This window comes from Colossoma macropomum, unplaced genomic scaffold (assembly GCF_904425465.1).
Source record: "Colossoma macropomum unplaced genomic scaffold, Colossoma_macropomum, whole genome shotgun sequence".
Classification (NCBI taxonomy): domain Eukaryota; kingdom Metazoa; phylum Chordata; class Actinopteri; order Characiformes; family Serrasalmidae; genus Colossoma; species Colossoma macropomum.
This window is the reverse complement of record NW_023494803.1, coordinates 19,521,849-19,542,021: the sequence shown is the minus strand read 5'-3', so window position 1 is coordinate 19,542,021 and position 20,173 is coordinate 19,521,849. Positions and strand designations below refer to the sequence as shown.

The window sequence follows — 20,173 nt, the reverse complement described above, 5'->3', positions numbered from 1 at the left end:
AAACATTCATAAAGAGAAGGCATATATTACTTAGCTTCATGTTATATAATATAAGGTTTCTATGTGTCTTTGTTTCTTCCACATACTAAATGTAATAATAAATAATAAAAACAGATGATGTAGTAACAATTTTAACAATATTGGCATGTTATCAACCATCTAGAAGACATATTGTACTGTATAATCCATATATTATGCATGTAAGTCCAAGATTTGATATGTACACATATGGAAATGTGATGTGTGACTGTATATGCATGTATATCAGGGTCAGGCATGTACAGTCACACACCACATTTCCTTGTGGGATACTTTGAAATTACTTTGGCTATAAGGTCACAGCAGGAAAACAAAATTATGTAGCATAGAACACCATGAAACAGGAAATATACTTGCATTACTGTGAGAATCAGCAATATCAAGAGGAAACTACACGAAAGCATCAACATGTGGCTCCAAAGAACGAATTTATCAAACTGAATATCACGTCGAAATTATAGCACCTGAGCTCAGATCTGATTGCTGTTCCCATAAATGAGAGATGCAGGAGCTCTTGCCCAGTTTAACACCTGGCTGACGACAGAAAGCCAGAAGCAGCAGAACATTCTGGTCACTGTCTTATACTAGACTAGGCAGTTCTACCCTCTGCTTAAGGAACATGCTTGCTCTTAGTGCAGCTGCAGATCACTACAGAAAGATAAGTTCACACACCTTCACATATTCCCACGCAACTTTGCAGCAACCGTTTGTGAACAAAGTAATCACAGGTTCTTTCCTGTTGATTCCCTCACACCATTAATGTGGTTTTTAAACACGGAGCTCTGTATGATTCATCCTGACTTCACACAGACACTGACGTCTCTCATACAGTCAGTAACCATCAGAGAAAGTGCAGTTGGAGCTTTTAGGCTGATGACAAATCCACTGTGGAGGCTCTAGTCCTTTTAATCAAAAGTTTGTGTCTGCTGCATTTAACAGGACATGTGAAATGCCGTAAAGCCCAGACACGCTAAGCCGATTCTGCCCCGCTGGGGCGATCAATTTTGAGAGAAATCTCAGTGGTTGTCCCTGGCCTTACAGAACACAACACAATTTAACTCTGTGAGAAATTAATGTTTTAGTACTGATTAACAACAGAATTTTTCTGTTATTGCTTTTATCAGAGCACACAATAATCCACAATGGCAATAAAGAAGAGATTCAAATTTCAAATCATAAATCACACAAATTGTTGCAGGTTATCTGTGTTTGTCTCATATCCATGACTGAACTGGCTGCCATTAAAGACATTTTAACAAGGAATTGGGTCTCTTCACCATATTCAAGTTGGTGCTTTTAAAAGACAAAGGAGAGCGCATAGTAACTTGATAGAAATCTGATTTGGAACTGTGACCTGATCTGTGCAGAATGGTACTGTGCAGAAGAGCGGTCAACAAAGCTACACTCTTTAAAAGAACAGCGGATATATGTACACTTACTATTATAGTTGCTAATTCATCAGGTGCTTTGTATCTACACTCACTGGCCTTTTTATCACACACCTACCCAATAGGTGCCCTTTGTAGGTTTGTAGTTGCTGACTGCAGCCCATCGGTTGCTGCAGGAGGGTGCCTCAGCTACCCCTAGAAAAGCCTAGCACCCCCAGAAATTTAGGTGAAATTTGCTTGTTAATTACATATATAGAGATGATAGACAGATGGACGGACGGACGGACGGACGGACAGATAGATAAATAGATAGATAGATAGATAGATTCAACTTTGTCATTGCTCAGTACAAGTACAAGGCAACGAAATGCAGGTAGCATCTACCAGAAGTGCAAATAGTAGCAACAGTGAAAAACAGACAGTGCAAATGTGCAATAACAGGCATAAATATGATGTATCTATGAAATATATAACTATATGAACAATATATACACAATTACAAATGTATCTATTAATTATATATACGGTATGTTATGTACTGTTAGAGTAAGAGTAGTATACTGTATATAGACTATAGACCTATGAAAGACTTTTGCTTGTTAATTACATATATAGCAATGATTACGTTTTAGCACAGGGTTCCACAGATACAGTCCTGGAGTCTGAGGAGTTTCCTGCTCAAACACACCTGATTACTTCAATCTGTTAATTGGCAGATTTAAAGGGCATGTTTGAGTAGAGGTACCACCAAGCTGTGCTGGACAATGACCCTTAAGGACAGATGTTGTGCAACCCTGTTTAGCCAATTAGGCCCTAGCCTGACATCTCAGTATGTTACGGCTGATAAAAACATGTTTGCTGGGAAAAGTGTGTGGTACATTTCATAGTTCTTTCCTGGTGCCAAATGCCTGATTAGCATGTGCCAGGTCTGCTGGCTCTGCTCAAGGAAAAAAGGGCAACCTGAACTTAAAATCAATTTAATTTAAATAACAACACATTGCAAACACTCTTAATAAAAGAGTCAGAGTAATCATATTTCACAGGACACCAACATGGATACTTTTCCAAGGCAGCCAAAAATACTAGCAATTCCTTCCAAAGCAGGGATTTGAACGCTAATCTACAGTTTACCCATCTATGCTATTTAATTGTTATCAACCATTTTTTTCTAATAAAAAACTTGATTTAGGAAGTTAGGGTCCCTTATTCTGAACATTATGTTTGGTTGTTGTACTGATGAGCAATGAAGCTTGAGGAACCAAAAACCGACCCACTAGCTTGCAGAGGCTGAGCCTCACCTCACTGAAACAGATCTTTAGGAATGGCCACATAAGACAAGCATGATATATGGCAAACCAAGAGGGCACTTGTCAATCTGAGGGCAAAAGAGGAAACTTGTACATTAGTGTTGCAGTACTCAAGGCCGGTCTTGAGAGCATAAATTAACAGCTTCGATCTTGTCAAAGTCTCAACATCATTTGGACTGTCTGTTCTCGAAAACAGTCGAGTGCGAAGCCTCCATCTGAGGTAGTTAGAAACTGAGCTGTTTTTCTATCATTACTGAATATCAACAAAACCTTCAAACAGAATGAAACAGTTCTTTCCCTAAATGTTTAAATAAAATCTGCACACTGTTGGTTGAGAATCTAACTGATTCTTTCAGTGATGGATTTACTGGGTTTATTTGGATTATTTGTTTGTTGATGTTCACTGCTTCCAAAATTCAGACATTCCCTGAGGGCAGACCAAAATGTTATTATTACTATGTTTTCATTTAATAATAAAAATGGATGCATTTTGTTTGGTTTATACTTGGTGATTCTAAACAAGTTTTAGAGAAGGAACAGAAAATAACCTGACCATCATTTGCTTCCAAATATTACTAGACTATAATCTTTTTTTTTAGGCTATACATTATTTAATGTTATATCTTGTAAAACATTCATGATTTTATACACACACACACACACATACACACACACACACACACACACACACACACACACACAGCATTCGGAAAGTCTTCAGACCCTTTCACTTTTTTCAAATTTTGTTATGTTGTGGCCTTACACTAAAATAAAAAAAAAATCAAGTTTTTTCCCATCATTCTGTACTTATGACAAAGTGAAAACAGAATTTTAGAAATTTTTGCAAATTTATTGAAAAGGAAAAACTAAAATATTGCACTGACATGAGTATTAAGACCATTTACTGGGTACTTAATTGAAGCACCTTTGGCAGCGATTACAGCCTCCAGTCTTCTTGGGTATGATGCCACAAGGTTTGCACACCTGGATTTGGGGATATTCTGCCATTCTTCTCTGCAGATCCTCTCAAGCTCTGTCAGGTTGGATGGGACCATCAGTGGACAGCCATTTTCAGGTCTCTCCATAGATGTTCGATTGGGTTCAAGTCAGGGCTCTGGCTGGGCCACTCAAGGACATTCACAGAGTTGTCCCTAAGCCACTCCTGTGTTTGTCTTGGCTGTGTGCTTAGAGTCATTGTCTTGTTGGAAGGTGAACCTTCGGCCCCGTCTGAAGTCCCGAGCGCTCTGGATCAGGTTTTCATTAAGAACATCTCTGTACTTTGCTCCATCCGGTTTTCCCTTAACCCTAACCAATCTCCCTGTCCCAGGAAAACTGCTGAAAAACAATCCCACAGCATGACGCTGCCACCACCATGCTTCACTCTAGGGATGGTAATGGGCAGGTGATGAGCAGTGCCTGGTTTCCTCCGGACATGACGCTTAGAATTGAGGCCAAAACTTTCAATCTTAGTTTCATCAGACCAGAGAATCTTGTTTCTTACAGTCTGAGAGTCCTTTAGGGGCTTTTTGGCAAACTCCAGGCAGGCTTTCATATGTCTTTTACTGAGGAGAGGCTTCTGTCTGGCCACTCTGACTTAAAGCCCAGATTGGTGGAGTGCTGCAGTGATGGTTGACCTTCTGAAAGTTTCTCCTATCTGCACACAGGCTCTTTGGAGCTCAGCCAGAGTGACCATTGGGTTCTTGGTCACCTCTTTTACCAAGGCCCTTCTCCCCCGATTACTTAGTTTGGTGGGGTGGCTACCTCTAGGAGGAGTCCTAGTTGTTCCAAACTTCTTCCATTTAAAAAAATATGGAGGTCACTGTGCTCTTGGGAACTTTCAGAAATTCACAATTCTTCATTTCCAGATTTGTGCCTCCTCAGAATCCTGTTTGAGCTCTACAGGCAGTTTTTTCCTCCTAATGGCTTGGTTTTTGCTGTGATTATGCATTGTCAGCTGTGATACCTTATATAGACAGGTGTGTGTCTTTCCAAATCATGTCCAATCAACTGAATTTACCACGGGTGGACTCCAATCAAGGTGTAGAAACATCTCAAAGATGATCAAGAGAAATGGGAGGTCCCCAGCACTAAATTTCAAGCGTCATAGCAAAGCAAAGGTATTGAGTGCGGATTGGTGGGGGAAAACGTTTATATTAGCATAAGGCCTCAACATAACAAAATGTAAAAAAGTGAAAGGGTCTGAAGACTTTCCGAATGCACTGTATACCTCTATGTATTTTGAATGAGAATGTACATTGAACAGATGCATTTTCTTTTTTCCTCATTTTCTTCTTTTTATGCCCAGTACCCCCACTGCCCTCTACCCCATCCATCAAGCATGTACTGTTTAAGGTCCACCAGCTTCAAGATAGCTCTTGTGCACCCCCTTTGGTGCAGTGTGGTGATTTCACTTAGTATATGCAACCTGACATAAATATATGCATCACCACAGTGCTGGAGATCCCACCCATTACAGTACTGATAATCACTTTAAGAACGTGTCACATTCCACAGTGTGGTTATTTTGGAATAGTGTCAGCTGTAAGGTGTGATCATGACTTACTAGTTATTTTAAAAATAGCTTTTTATTACTGTAAAATCTAGGGATTTATCCAAGGCTCTGTGGAGCTCTTAAACAGAGATATAACTTACTAGTATATACCAGTTAAGTGATATAGTGAGTAACATTACACTGGAGATCGGGGTTCAAATCCCTGCTTAGACAGTAATACTAGTGAGGTCCTGCTTAGACACTAATTCTTAACACTACGTTCAGTTTCCTCTAAAACATGATTACACTGTTTCTACTGAAAAGATTGTTTGCAAATATGCTTTAAATCAAATTAAGTTTAAGTCATGCTCATTGCCCTTTTTTCCCTTGAGCCCCTGCCCCTCAAAATATCTGTGCACGGGCTTGCCATCCATTGACAAAAAACTATAGGACCACCACTGACCAGATATTATTTGGGTTGTGGACTATTCTCAGCACAGCAGTGGTATTGACATGGCAGTTGTAAACTTGATAAAATGGCCAGAAACACACAAAGTACAGATACAAGATACCTGAATAAACAAATAATCCACAAATTAGCATACCAAAAGATATAAAAAGTAGCATGAAACCATAAAGGACACAAGTCATGTTTTTTTCCACTGGGCTGCTTCAAACTATAAATGCAGCTTTTGTATGTAAAGCAGAGCCACAGGGCATTCTGCCCACAACACTGACCAGCGGATTTGCATCATTAAGTAATTACAAGCCACACTATAATGTGTGTGCGTGTGTGAGGGAGCAAGGCAGCAAGGCAGAGTGAAAAAGCAAGGGAAAAAAAAAACGTTTAGGTTCCTGTTGAAGAATTTTACATTTAAAAAGGATGGGATTGTTTTTGCCGACCAAGGCCAAAAAGGATATAATAGCTTAGTGTGTAATGGCCCTGTCTCACACACATACACACAGCGCACTCATGCACTACTAACCGCATTCACACCTTCGCAGTCGAGTATCTCTCCATGAATGTTTATACAGGATCAGTATGCGTCCGCATGAAAGCACAGTGCTCACATTCTGCATGTGAAGCATTTCCCCATTCATTCACATGCACTTTTAAATCAAACGCGGTGGCATGTATGCGAGTGTTTTCCATTTATCATCAGAAAAAATGTAGCACTCCAGCACTTCACAGATGGCAGCAGGAATACATTTATCTGGATTAATCAGAAATTAATTCAAATGTATGCGTCTCATTCACATAGCCAGAGAAATCAATTAACACACATACACATCACGTCCTCTTCAATAAACCTACACTACAATCTCTTTCTGTCCCTCTCTCGCACGCTCGCTCACACCCACATGCCTAAAGATTACAGATTTCTATATGTTTATTAAGGGACTGTGGAACGATTAAAACAAATAATCACAAATAATCACATTTGTCATGTATCACATGTGATCCTAAACATTACATCTTACATTTAAAGGCAGTAGAAAAAATTCAGACAGTAATCAGTGTAATCCACGATAGTATATCAGGGCTATCAATCACATGGAGCATTTCTATTCATCCATTCGTTATAAAATTTTCACCCAATGTAATGAAAAATGGAAGAAATGGAGTATATATATATAAAAAGAGACAATATATTAACCATTCTTTCCTTTTTTGGATTTTGACTTTTACGCTTTACATCATGCAACTCAAATGCAATTTAGTTTCTTATAAGTTTCAAGCAACCAAATATATATGAAAGAGACAGCGTATAATATATTGTTATATTATTGCAAAAAAAAATGTTTTTGGCAGAAAATTGTTTTTTCTCAGTAATTCCTTTCTCATCCAGTTAAGACGTGTTTTTCTGACCGTCTGCAACACCGCTTGAATCAGTATAAGCTTCAGTGCCCCCCACCTTCACTCTCATTCGAGTCACGTCTCAAGACACTCAGGCGGGTATCCACATACATCTGGCAGGAAAAAAAGACAGCTGCTGAAATATTTATCCAGCTCATGACACATTCAGAGATTCAACATTGTAAGTACTACGCAGTATTTTGCAACTCTTTGTTTCTCTCCAAGACAATTATAGCGACTATCCTGTTAGCATTAATTATTTACTCAGTGGGTGATTTCTTTCTCAGTCTCTTTTATGGGCTGTATTTCTCATTATAAGCCGCGAGTCTGTTTCCATTAAAGTATTTATGGTGGCGGAATAAATTGAGACAATCTAGTGCTTTATGGAGGATCCAGATGATTTCTCCCTGTTTAGGAGTTCTCTCTGCGTGTGATTAGCCTCATTCCTCTGAGCTGTTAACAAAAGAGAGAGAGAGAGAGAGAGAGAGAGAGAGAGAGAAAGAAAGGGGAAAAAAGGGAGAGAGACAGAAACAGAAAGAGAAAACGAGAGAGGAAAAAAATAGAGAGGAGAGAGATATATAGAAACAGAAAAACATAGGACAGAAGAGAAAGATGAGGATAAAGAGAAATAGAGTGGATAGAGAGATAGAAACAGAGAAAAAGACACAGGAGAGAGATAGAAAGACAGAAGAAAGAGAGAGGAGAGAGGGCAGAGAAGCAGAAACAGAGGGTAGGAGAAAGAAAAGAATGAAGATGAAAGACATGAAAAAGAAGAAGAGGTAAGAAAAAGAGAAGAGAGGGACAGAAGCAGAGAAAGAAACAGAACAGAGAAAGAGACAGAAAGAGAAAGAGCAACAGAAGGGAGAGAAATAGAAACAGAGACAGAGAAGAGAAAAGAGAGGGAAAAAAGAAAGAGGAAAGAAGAGAGATAGTGCTGCTGGGAGTTCACTTTGCTGTAACGCTGTGCTGTAGTCAGCGCTAATGATCTGGCTGGCTTATTGAAACCTGTGGAAACTGAGCAGAAGGAGACAGAAGTCTCTGTGTTCCTGAGTTGTCTGGAAAGCGTGACCTGGCACAGCGAGGCTGGACTGTGATGGCAGCTGGTGAACAGCACAAAACTGCCCTGCGCTGCCTCTCCTGTTAGGCTTCAACCTGCCAGTCTGCCCATCAGCCGTCCCACTCCTCCCTCTCCCCTCCATCTGCAGGACGTTTTCCTAAATGTTCAGCTTCTCCAGTAATCCAGAGGACTCACAAAAATGGCCTACGGACCAGAAAGAGGGGGAGCTGGTACATAGACACACTGGGCCACCAAACAAGAGTGTCTGCACACGTCCGGAAGCTGTGTGGTAAAATGTAATGGAACAGCAGCAAGAGAGGGGGTCGATTTCCTCTTTCTTTGATTAACAAAAGACAACTAGGCCACTGTCTAGTAGGCTGGGGCGATAGGGCGATGTCATCGGATATCACAGATGATGGACAAGTACCCCATGTTAATATTTGAACAGTTCTTTTGTTGCTGATGCAACTCAAATTCCATTCAGGATTAATTCTGACTGTCTGTCTTTTTACAAAAAGTCACATTTCAAACCCATTTTAACTAAAAATAAACAAAAACAAATTTTCTCTAAAAATAAACAAAACCAAATGATTTATGAGGGATAAACAGGAAAAATGACATTGGGTTGTTTAAACAGCTCAAACACATCCTTGCCATTTAACAAATGCTGATTAACAGCTCCAGTATATCATAATAATTCATTTTTATGACCGAAAACCTGGGTGACATACTGTCTTTCTACTGTCTACTTTTCTCTTTTTTTAATGCCCCTTTTTGGCAGCATTTCATTTGAATTAAAAACAAAATTCTGTCTTTTCTTACAGTCCACGACAGGGCTTAAGCACTATGCTTACACAGAGCAGTGACAGAATGCAAGATGCATTGCTGTTGGTACTGTATCTAAAATTAAGCCCTATTCAGACGTGATAAATTTTACGTGAGGAGGTGGAGTAATGTCATTTTTACTCCACCTCCTCACGTGCACGTGCACTCCCGCATCAGTGTAGATTCTGGCATCTTTTACCTTTTATAAAACAAGCCATAAAAATAACCCGAGGTTATATTAATCCTATCCGAATCGAAATGTTGGTAAAACGCTATCATGTCCTGTGGAAACAGAGTTTCTTAAGTATGGAGACACTCAAAGAAACGCTTACTTGAATTCTCTGATGTAGCTGAAGTCAGCTTCCTATTTGCCAGCTTCTTGGTTAAATTTTCCCGTTCCATCTCAAATAGTGCAGCTGTTATTATAACGCCTAAGGCACCAGAATGTAATTGCTGCACTGTTTAAGGTGGAACAGAAAATTTTGAACAAAAAGTAGGCGAGAAGGAAGCTAACTTTAGCCTTATTGTTCTCTGTAGCTAAAATCAAGTCAATATGTAACGTCACTGTCCTGTCTCACGTGTGTAACTCAGAACATGTAACAATTACAGACAAAAGCTTTGATTTTATGTGGTGAAGTTGACTGTTTGTTGTGAATGCCTAAGCTAAGCGCGAGGCTATTTGTGCACTGCATTCACTTAAGACAGCAAGGTAAATGGTAAAACTAAACAAGACAATGGCTAAATTAAATGTTTTAACATCTTTTTTTAAATGGAAACTGGCTGCAATGCTCCAGCAGAACTTTAAGTTAGAATAAAAAAAGAATAATCTGGCCACCTACATAACTTACTTAAACAGACAGCTGGTACTCCAACTCAGCCCCACCTTCTGCCAAAGTTCTAACATTTTGCCAAGTAAACAAAGCACAATCGATCTCAATCAGTCTCGATCTAGCAATCACACTTTGTGCCAACAGAGAAGCTGTGGCCTGATAGAAAACCTATTGTTCAAATATTTATGGCAGTATACAGAGCTATGCTTGTCGGTTTTTCAGTGCAACAATACTCAGGAGAATACTCGCTGAATCCTACTTAGTGTGTGTGTGTGTGTGTGTGTGTGTGTGAGAGAGAGTGTGCGTGAGGCAGCCAAGCGTATAATTGAGAAAGACCCGAGGTTACTTGTATTTGGTGTTAACAACAGAAAGAGTTATTTTAACATTCATGTATCCATAACTATGCTGTCAGTCAAAGTAAAGTAATATACACCGGAATATAATCTTCATATGTAAGGACTGGAAAAGGAAAGTGAAAGCTGAACTGAGTGCATTCATTGAATTTTATCAATGGAAAGTGGCTCATTTTGATAATGTGGTTATGAAAAATTGAACCCCTTAAACCCAAAGCATCCATATGTGAGTCCACACTTCAGTTCCCCATTCTCAACTACATCATTCGTTTCATAGTAGTTCTTGAATTATTCATGCTGGTTACTGAACAATGTTTTAAGATTAATAACTGAATATTAAGCCTAGATGTCAAGGGGTGAATATGTATTGCACATCTTTACAGTGGCCCCAATACATATATGAACACTTTAACCATTGGTAAATACTGGTAAAGTTCTTTGGGTTACTTCATAAAATGTTCATTATGAAATGGATCATCCCAGTCTTAAAATCTGATTGGCTGAACCATGTTTGAAGCTGCTGTAAAATACACAATATATGCACACTACCTCACAACAACTGATTAATTCTGGATTAGTCTTTGACTCTAATGTCTTGGTTCCTCTCAAGGTTTCTTCCTCTTGCTCTAAGGGAGGTTTTCCTTGCCACTGTCGCCATTGGCTTGCTCACGGGGGGCTCAGACCCGGATTTTTCTGTAAAGCTGCTTTGACCACACCTGTTGTAAATGCTATATAAATAAACTTTGCCTTGACTTTGACTAATACTGCTTGCAGGGACTGCTGAGTGCACTGAAGAACTTAGAACCTGGTTTTGTTTAAACTGAGGGACTGACAACTTATTTTCTAAGGTCTAATGAACTGTCCATGTTTCAGTCAGAAGTAGCATCAAATCTTTGCTGAACGTCAAATGGCTCCATACTCCCTAAATGGTGTGCTAGGAATTTTTTTTTTTAATTCTAGCTTCTACAGCCGAATAGTACACTATTTGTCAGGTATGGGTGTGGTTGAATCACAAATGACAATTTTTTAGCTATATTAAGCACTGTTGTGGTGCAGGAGCCAGTATTTAAACTATCCTACATAGTGCAAAATGTAGGGAGCAGGGAGTTATTTGAGATTGAGCCCCAGCGTGGAAAGAGGGGCGCTGCTGGATTGGTGTTATATGACTTGTGGTGGTAATTTGGTGACCAATATGTACCTATAAACAAAGGTTTTGGCATTAAACAATGCTATATTATGATATTTTTATTGTTAAATGAAAAAAGTTTAAAGATCATAAATGCAATATTCTCGCGTTTCGTGAGGAATCACATTGTACAGTCGCCTCCATTTTGAGGACCGAATGAGGGAGTGATTGCGCTAGTGTGATGCCTTCAATTTGACTTGCTTTGTGAATGATTCTCCTGTCTTGCAGGTGAATCATTCACAAAGCAAGTCAAATTGAAGGCATCACGCTAGTAAAATGACGAAAGACCGAACAGGCCCTTAATTCAGTGTTTTCAAACTCCAGGCTCTGAGCCCCTGCTCTGTATAGTTTAGTGATTTTCTCTGCTGTGCACACCTTGTTCACCTCAAGAAGGGATTAATTAGCTAATAATGTAAGGTATTTTAACCAAGGAAACCAAAGATATGCAGTGCAGGGCTTGCAGGACTGGAGCTGGGGAACTCTGCACTAACTGCACTAGCAAACGTACAAAATCACGACAGTTTTCCGACCCACGGCATTCAGTGTTATATTAAACGATTATGTTTCTCCATTCAAACGTCATTTAAACCTCCAGAAACAGAGAAGCAAAGTTATACCCAGATGTTTGCAGCTCCGTAAGGGGGACAACTGTTTATCTATCTAAATGATGTTAAAATAACGATGTGTTTTGCAGATTCTGTCATGGGGAAGGGGGGTTTTCAGAACACCCTTCTCTGTGATAAAATCACAGAAATGCATGGTCTCTCGTGGCTTATTACTTTAACAAAATGACTTTTGTCCCTGAGAACAATACTTCTGGCACAATATGTAGAGAAATCCTCGAGAAGAATTCCAATCAGACTCCACTACTGTAAAGAACAGAAGTGCAAACATCAAAGTCTGGGGCTCTTATTTACACTAGTGTTGGTGAGCTTGTGTTCATTGATGGATCACAAACGAGGTGTCCAGAGGCATTCTGAATGCAAACCTGCTGAAGTAAAAAAAACTGCTCAAACGATAATGATCTGAAACACAACAGCTGCCTAGTATATTTTGCCATTAAGTAAATGACAGTCTTAAAATGGTCTGGTACAAACTACAGACTAACCAAACCTTTCAAGCTGTTTTTTTCTCTTTGTTTAAAACACTGTATTTACTGCTTGTAGCACTTCAGTTCTGTCAGACTGAAGGGTTTTCTTAAACGAAAGGCTTGTTTTGTTATATTGAGTCATGAGGAAGCTAACTGGGTTTTTAAGAAGGGTTTTTGTACCATGTAATGCCTGAAACCAAAAAAGGGATGAAAATTCTCATAACTAAAGACTTGAGACTCAACTTGCACCCCAGAAACTCGGGACTCAACTTGCATTCAGACCCCAGAGACTCAGGACTTGACTCGCACTCATACCCCACAAACTAGACTTGAAACTAGACTCATATTCATACCCCATAAACTCAAGACTTAACTCTCACCTCAGAGACTCAAGACTCATCTCAAATCCCAGAGACTTGAGACTCAACTTGGACCCCAAAGACTCTAGCTTTGTACTTGTGCCCCAGAGACTCAACTTGGACCCCAAAGACTCAAGACTTGACTCGAACCCCAGAGACTCAAGACTAGACTCACATCCCAGAGGCTCAACACTTGTAATCTTATCCCAGAGACTCAATTCGGACCCCAGAGACTTGAGACTCAACTTGGACCCCAAGGACTCTAGCTTTGTACTTGTGCCCCAGAGACTCAACTTGGACCCCAAAGACTCAAGACTTGACTCGAACCCCAGAGACTCAAGACTAGACTCACATCTACTAGACTCAACAATTGTAATCTTATCCCAGAGACTCGAGACTTGCATTCACACCACAGAGACTCAAAACTCAAATCGTACTCGCACCCCAGAGACTCGACTCAAACTTGTACCCTAGAGGCTCGAAACTTGACTCGGACCCCAGAGACTCAACATCCAACTCAGACTCAGGCTCCAGAGACTCAAGACTCAACTCAGACTTGGACCCCAAGTCGGCCGAGCAGCTGCATGCAACCCTTACATCACCAAACGCAATGCGTCGGATGGATTGGTGTAAAGCACGCCACTGGACTCATGGACTGACTAATCACTCTTCACTATCTTACAGTCTAATGGACGAGTCTGGGTTTGGTGAATGCTAGAAGAACATTACCTGCCTGTCTGCACTGAGCCAACTGTAAAGTTTGGTGGAGGAGGGATAATGCTATGGGGTTGTTTTTCAGGGGTTGGCTGAGGCCCCTTAGTTCCAGTGAAGGGAAATTTTAATACTTCGGCATACCAAGACATTTTGAACAAATGTATGCTTCCAACCTTGTGGGAACAGTTTGGGGAAGACCCTTTTCTGTTCCAGCATGACTGCCCCAGTGCACAAAGCAAGGTCCATAAAGGCATGGTTGGGTGAGTTTAGTGTGGAAGAACTTGACTGACTCAACCTGCCCTGACCTCAACACTATCCAACACCTTTGGGATGAACTAGAACGGAGATTGTGAGCCAGGCCCTCTCGTCCAACATCAGTGTTTGACCTCACAAATGCTCGTCTGGATGAATGGGCAATAATAAATCTTATAGAAAGCTTTCCAGAAGGGGGACCAACTCCATATTAATGCCTATGGATTTAGAATGGGATGTGTAGGTGTCCCAATAATGTTGTCCGTATGGTGTATGTTCGGCAAAAACTGCATCATGTGTTACAATATCTTATAAGGTAAATTGAATTTTTGCCAGTATTCTGTAAAACTATTCTTTAAAATAATATATATATATATATATATATATATATATATATATATATAATTAAGATATTTTTTCTCAAAAACCTTTTACATGGACAGCAGTTCTTTCAGGTTAACAATGACTAAGTAGCCGCTCCTCATTTGTGAAGACGCAAGGCTCAGCATTGGATGAGAAGCTCTAATAGCTTCCAGAGCAGATGATTAACCTGATCATATTTCAGCCATTTCAGAGTCATCTCTGCAAAAATATCAGGTTCAGTTTTCATTGTTTGACATGCCGTTGGCGACTGATATTGAGAAGGCCTCACATGAGATGAGAAGTGTGTACAAAGAGACTAATTGTCCAGATCTACCCAGTGATTAATTGCTCAATAGAGCCTATGCACATGCCCGTACAGTTATTCTGTTCTCCTCCACCGTAGGAGCTGAGAATCGCTGAGCTTTCACAAGAGCCGAGAATAGACGAGGTGAACTCAACCGCTGCTTCTAAATTTAACATGCCCGCAAGAAGTTTACTCCGATCATTTGCAAAAAATCTGGATCTGTGAATTCCTGTTATAAAAACTGTGTTTGTTGACGAGGCACATTGCGCACTTCGCTGTAAAAGAGGACACAAACTCAGAGGCTTCTTGGCTGGCTTTTATTTGCTGGGATAAAAACGCAAAAGTGCCTGCTGTAGGAGATCATCACAGGCTGCAAGCTGACACTTACACTCTGTATCGGTCCAACGCCAAGACATGCTGGAGCTAACAAAATAAACCCGAGGATTGGACACAAAAGGTGTGTACAACCACTTCCCGACGCTACTGCAATTTACTTAGAGCTCCCTCTAATCTTTAATAAATGAATGCAATCGATGGTCATGACTTATTGACTTCTGCTCCATTATGTCTGTTTGGAGTGTAATAAGCTGGAGAGCACGCAAATGGATGCCAGGTAAGTCCTGACAGCTAGAGAGAGAGAGAAATAGCTGAAATTATTTTTAGAAGAAGGACAAATGCTTCTTTGGCTAGTGAATATGTACAAGAATGCTACAGCTTGAGGGAAAGCAGGATGGCACATTGATGGTACTGTAAGAAGAGGCTACCACTACACTATATGACCAATAGTATGTGGACACCTGACCAAACCAACATCAGCTTGTTGGACACCAAAATATGGGGTTGGCTCCCTTTTGTGGCTATGACAGCTTCCACTCTTCTGGGAAGGCTTTCCACAAGATTTTGGAGTGTGTCTGTGGGAATTTAGTCAAAAGAGCATTTGTGAGGTCAGGCACTGATGTTGGAAGAGAAGGCCTGGCTCGCAATCTATGTTCCCCAAACTGTTGCCACAAAGTTGGAAGCATAAAACTGTCTAAAATGTATTTGTATGCTGCAGCATTAACATTACCCTTCACTGGAGGTTAATGCCCAAACCCAAACCCTGAAAAACAGCCCCAGACCATTATCAACACTACTGTTGGTACTATGCATTCCAGTAGTTAATGTTCTCCTACCTGATTCATCCATCGGACTGGCACATATTAAAGCGTGATTAATCACTCCAGTTAACACAATTGCACTGTCTGTGTGATCTACTACCTTGTGGCTGAGCTGTTTTTGCTCCGAGATGCGTCCATTTCACAATAATAGCACTTACAGTTGACTGGGGCAGATCTAGCAAGGCAGAAACGTTGACTTGTGGCAAAACTGGCATCCTGTGACAGTGCCACCTTTATAGTTACCGAGCTCTTCAGCACCACCCATTGTACTACTAATGTTTGTCTATGGAGATTACTTGGCAATGTGCTTGATTTTATACACCTGTCAGCAACAGGTGAAAATAGGCCTGAAACACCTTAACTCCATAATTAGGAGGGGTGTCCACATACTTTTGGAGATGTAGGTTATAAACTCAAGGCCCTACGACCAGTACTATTACAGAAAACGCTTTAAGCAAATGCAAAAGGTTCATATTTTCAGCTCTGGCTATAATAGGGTATGACAGCAGTATAAATGAAGCATTAGAAGTGGTGTTGTTTTCAAGAGTCGGTGGGAGTAGTCAAACAAAGGGGCATATACAATGGGAATGGATGCATTCATTAGGTTTGAATCCACTTAATCCTCTCATAACAACACAAGACTACATATGAGGGTCTTTAATTCTGCCATCTACAATAGTAGTGTAAACAAATTATGGCTCAAAATATGCTGACTGTTCTTGTCTCTGGAGCTGTGTTTATGAATCTGAGGCTTGCAGCCCACCTCCAGCTCTTTCTCCCAGCAAATCAATTGCTAGGGTCACCGTTGTAATTGTCCACAGAGTGAAAACCACAGCATGTCATTAATAAAGTGCCGCACAGTTAATGCACACTGCACACTTTCCCGTTAGACTCACCAGCTAATTTCAGAGGCAATTTCAACAAGAGAATCAATTTGATCTCAGCTTGCCTGATCTCATATATTGTGTATGTAACTATGGACTGGTTTTGTTGCGCTGTTCTGGGACACAGGAATGAATGCGTCTGTGTGGGTGCACGTGTATGTGTGAGTGCATCTCACCATGAGCCATCTGACCCACTCTATTCGCCACAGTCATAATCCCTTCGCTGATCAGCTGATCTCTGAGGAGCGCAGCAGTTAAACTCTCAGATTAGCGGCCCTCTCCGCCTTTAATCTGATCTAAATAAAATCGTTGGGCAAGCGCCCGTGTCCTGCATGCATTGACTCATCAATAAACAGCAGCGATGAAGCAGCTCCACAGACTCTAAATCTCTCAAATTAACTTTTTTCATTAAAAAAAAACCAAAAAAACAGATTCATGACATGCTTTTACTTCAGTTTGATATACAGTACTGTGCAAAAGTCAGTCAACACTTTCAGTGTTGCAGTGCAAATTCTCTTTTTTTGTCTATTTCCTTTTCTCAGTACCAGCTTCTTGACAGCTACACATCCTTTCAGACTCATAGTCTTAAGTTGTATTCTCACAGTGGAAGGGCAAATTCAGGAATAACATTTCTTAACATAAAACAGCAAAGAATTTGGGGATTTCTTCATCCACAGTTCATTATATCATTAAAAGACTCAGAGAATCCGGAGAAATCTCTGTATGCAAGGGACAAGGCCTAAAACCAGTACTGGATGGCTCTGATCATCGGGCTCTCAGGCCGCACTGCACAATTCTGTAGCGGAAACCACTGCATGGGCTCAGGAACACTGCTAAAGACCACTGTCTGAACACAGTTCATCACTGCACGCACAAATGCAAGTTAAACTCCACCATGCAAAAAAGAAGCCACATATAAACAGGATCCAGAAACACCGCCGCATTCTCTGGGCCCAGGGTCATTTAAGATGGACTGAGGCAAAGTGGAAAAGTGCCCTGTGGTCCAACGAATTCAAATTTAAAATTCTTTTTGGAAATCAAGGATGCTTCGTCCTCCAGTTTAAAGAGGAGAGTGACCATCCGGCTTGTTATCAGCATAGAGATTAAAAGTCTGCATCTGTGATAGTATGGGGGGTGTATTAGTACACATGGTGTGGATGACTTGCACACCTGTGAAGGCACCATTAATGCTGAATAATATATACAGGTCTTGGAGCAACAACTGCTGCCATACAGACAACGTCTTTTTCAGGGAAGGCCTTGCTTATTTCAGCAAGGCAACACTAAACCACAATCTGCACATTACAACCGCAAGGCTTTGTAGTAAAAAGAAAAAAAAAAAATTCTGGGTGCTAAACTGGCCTGTCTGCAGTCCCGCAACTGTCACCTACTGAAAACATTTGGCGCATTATGAAATGAAATATATGACAAAGAAGACCCTGACCTATTAAGCAGCAGAATTCCTATATCAAGCAAGAATGGTAGAACATTTCACTTTCAAAACTACAGCAGTTGGTCTCCTCAATTCCCAAATGCTTATACAGTGCTGTTAAAAGAAGAAGTGATGTAACTCTGTGGTAAACACCCCCTGTCCCAACTGTTCTGAAACATGTTGCTCGCATAAAATTCAAAATGGACATATATTTTTCAAATGACTACAAACTGTGTTAGTTTCAACATTTGTTGAACATGTGTTGTCATTGTACTATTTTCAATTAAATACAGAGTTTAAACAATTTGCACATTTCATTCTGTTTTTATTTACATTTTGCACAGCATCTGAACTTTTTTTATTAATAGGGCTATATTTTTGAAGTATAAACATTACAAATACCCACTTTTCATATTAATTACACTTTTGAAAAGTACTTAAATGACCTTTTTTTGCCTTTATGACCTGTGAATAATCCCAGCCTAAGTAATTGCCTGTTTTTCTGTCTTTAGCGTGGAGCTGGACTTTAAGTTGCAAGAGGATAAACTCCAGCCGCTGATGAAAAGACTGTGTCCAACAGTGGACCTGCCCTACCCGTCTCTGCCTTACTCACACGAAGTGATCACGTCCACTCCCAAACGCAAGTCCAAGAGCGAGGCCAAGAAGCACGCACGCTGGAAACTGTGGTTTCTCTGATGGATGGACTTTCTGAACGGTTTTCTTGGATCCGGCATCCATGCGCCATCAGGCTATAAGAACATTCAGAGCCCAATCTGTCCAATTCCACACTGACAAATGGATGTGACGGAAAAGCCACAATCCACTGATCTGTGATTGTAGCACCGTGGGCTGCTGTCAGCGATTGGATTTTAACGAGGAATAACATTTGTTTTCATTCTGTAATCTTTGATAAACCCTGAGGAACTGCTGAGAATTCACCTGCTATCATTGTTTACCAAAAAGGATGTATGGTTAATTAGCAAGGTAAGAAAGCTTATTTGGCTCTATTAGAGCTGTTTTTTCTCCAAAAATCAACCAGTAACTACGACAAATCTCCCTCTCTTCTATTTTCTCGGCCTAACTCTTGTCTCCTTCTCCAGGGGCCCGAAAAGCGGAACAGAAACTTCAAAGCTAAAAGCTAGCTCACCACAATGCCAATTTGGAAGCGCACCATCAGAGGCATCTAATCAGCAAAGCACAAACTTTGGGAAATATAAAAGAGGACGTTCATTTAAAGCTCTTGCTTTCCGTTCATCTTTCTTTCGTTCTGTGGCAAATGTTTTGCCCATTATTTGGCAGAAAAAGGGTTTAAATAAAACAAATGTTAATATTCTAAGTTGTTCTGAAAGACGTTATGATGTGTGAATGCAGAATCATTTAACTGCATGCACCACAGCTGAAGACTATAGAGATATTTTTCATAAGAAAAAATGTTAAGGACAATTAAGTAATTAAGTCAGTAGCTTGAACTAAATAAATAATTCAATTTCCCTGTAAGTATTCATGAAAACAAATGATTTCCATAAACAATATTGACTTTTTTCTATTTCAAACAATGGCCTGTCTTTCACACTAAACAATGACTGTGGTATTAAGGCAGAGACTGCACATTTTCCAAACATGAAGCAATTAAGCATAGCATTGTATCTTCACAGGCTAATTTAAATGCTTTGTACATTTAGCAGTGTCACCTAAGTCAACAACAAAAACCCTGGACCTGCATCTGTGCGTAGCTGTCTGACGATACAATCCTCAAAACCTTAAAACCTGAAGAGGGAAATGATACTGGTGACAAAAAGAGGGCTATGTAAATATCTTATTTATATTATATTTTAGACAGTCATTACCTTGACAGCTTTGTATTTGCTAAAAAAAAAAAATTGACCTTCCTTCAGACCACTGCCTAGCCTATTTCTACTCCAGTGCCAAATACAGTATTTTGTTAGCACTCCACTAAATACTGGAGGAGCCACCACCATCTATACTCTTAAAAATGAAGGTGCTGAAAAGGGGCCTTTGGTGTGACGCCATAGAAAAAAACCTAATGAACTTTAATGGACTACTGAATAAATGATGAACTGTTTTTGTAAATAATATTTCTCCTCTTCAATGAATCCCACTAATTTTTGAAAATTTCTGCAAAATTCAATCACAGAAATGTAAACATAATCATTCAGTGTAGACTGATGTGAAAAGGTTAATTGTAGAGAAACTTATCAAGGGAGTTCTTCACAGTGGTGGTGATAGGAACCAGGAGCCGTATTACAGAACCTTCCCATCTTTT

The 20,173-nt window shown here is 40.1% G+C and overlaps 1 protein-coding gene across 1 annotated transcript in view; it reads left to right on the top strand.

Annotated features, from left to right (window-relative positions):
- insyn2ab (inhibitory synaptic factor 2Ab) overlaps positions 1-19,107 on the top strand; it is a 61,551-nt gene extending 42,444 nt beyond the window's left edge. The window contains exons 4-5 of the mRNA XM_036594238.1: positions 18,402-18,873; positions 18,990-19,107. Of these exons, the coding sequence (XP_036450131.1) occupies positions 18,402-18,585 (184 nt within the window). The 3' untranslated portion in view covers positions 18,586-18,873; positions 18,990-19,107. The remainder of the gene's footprint in view (positions 1-18,401; positions 18,874-18,989) is intronic.
- Positions 19,108-20,173: the final 1,066 nt, after the last annotated feature.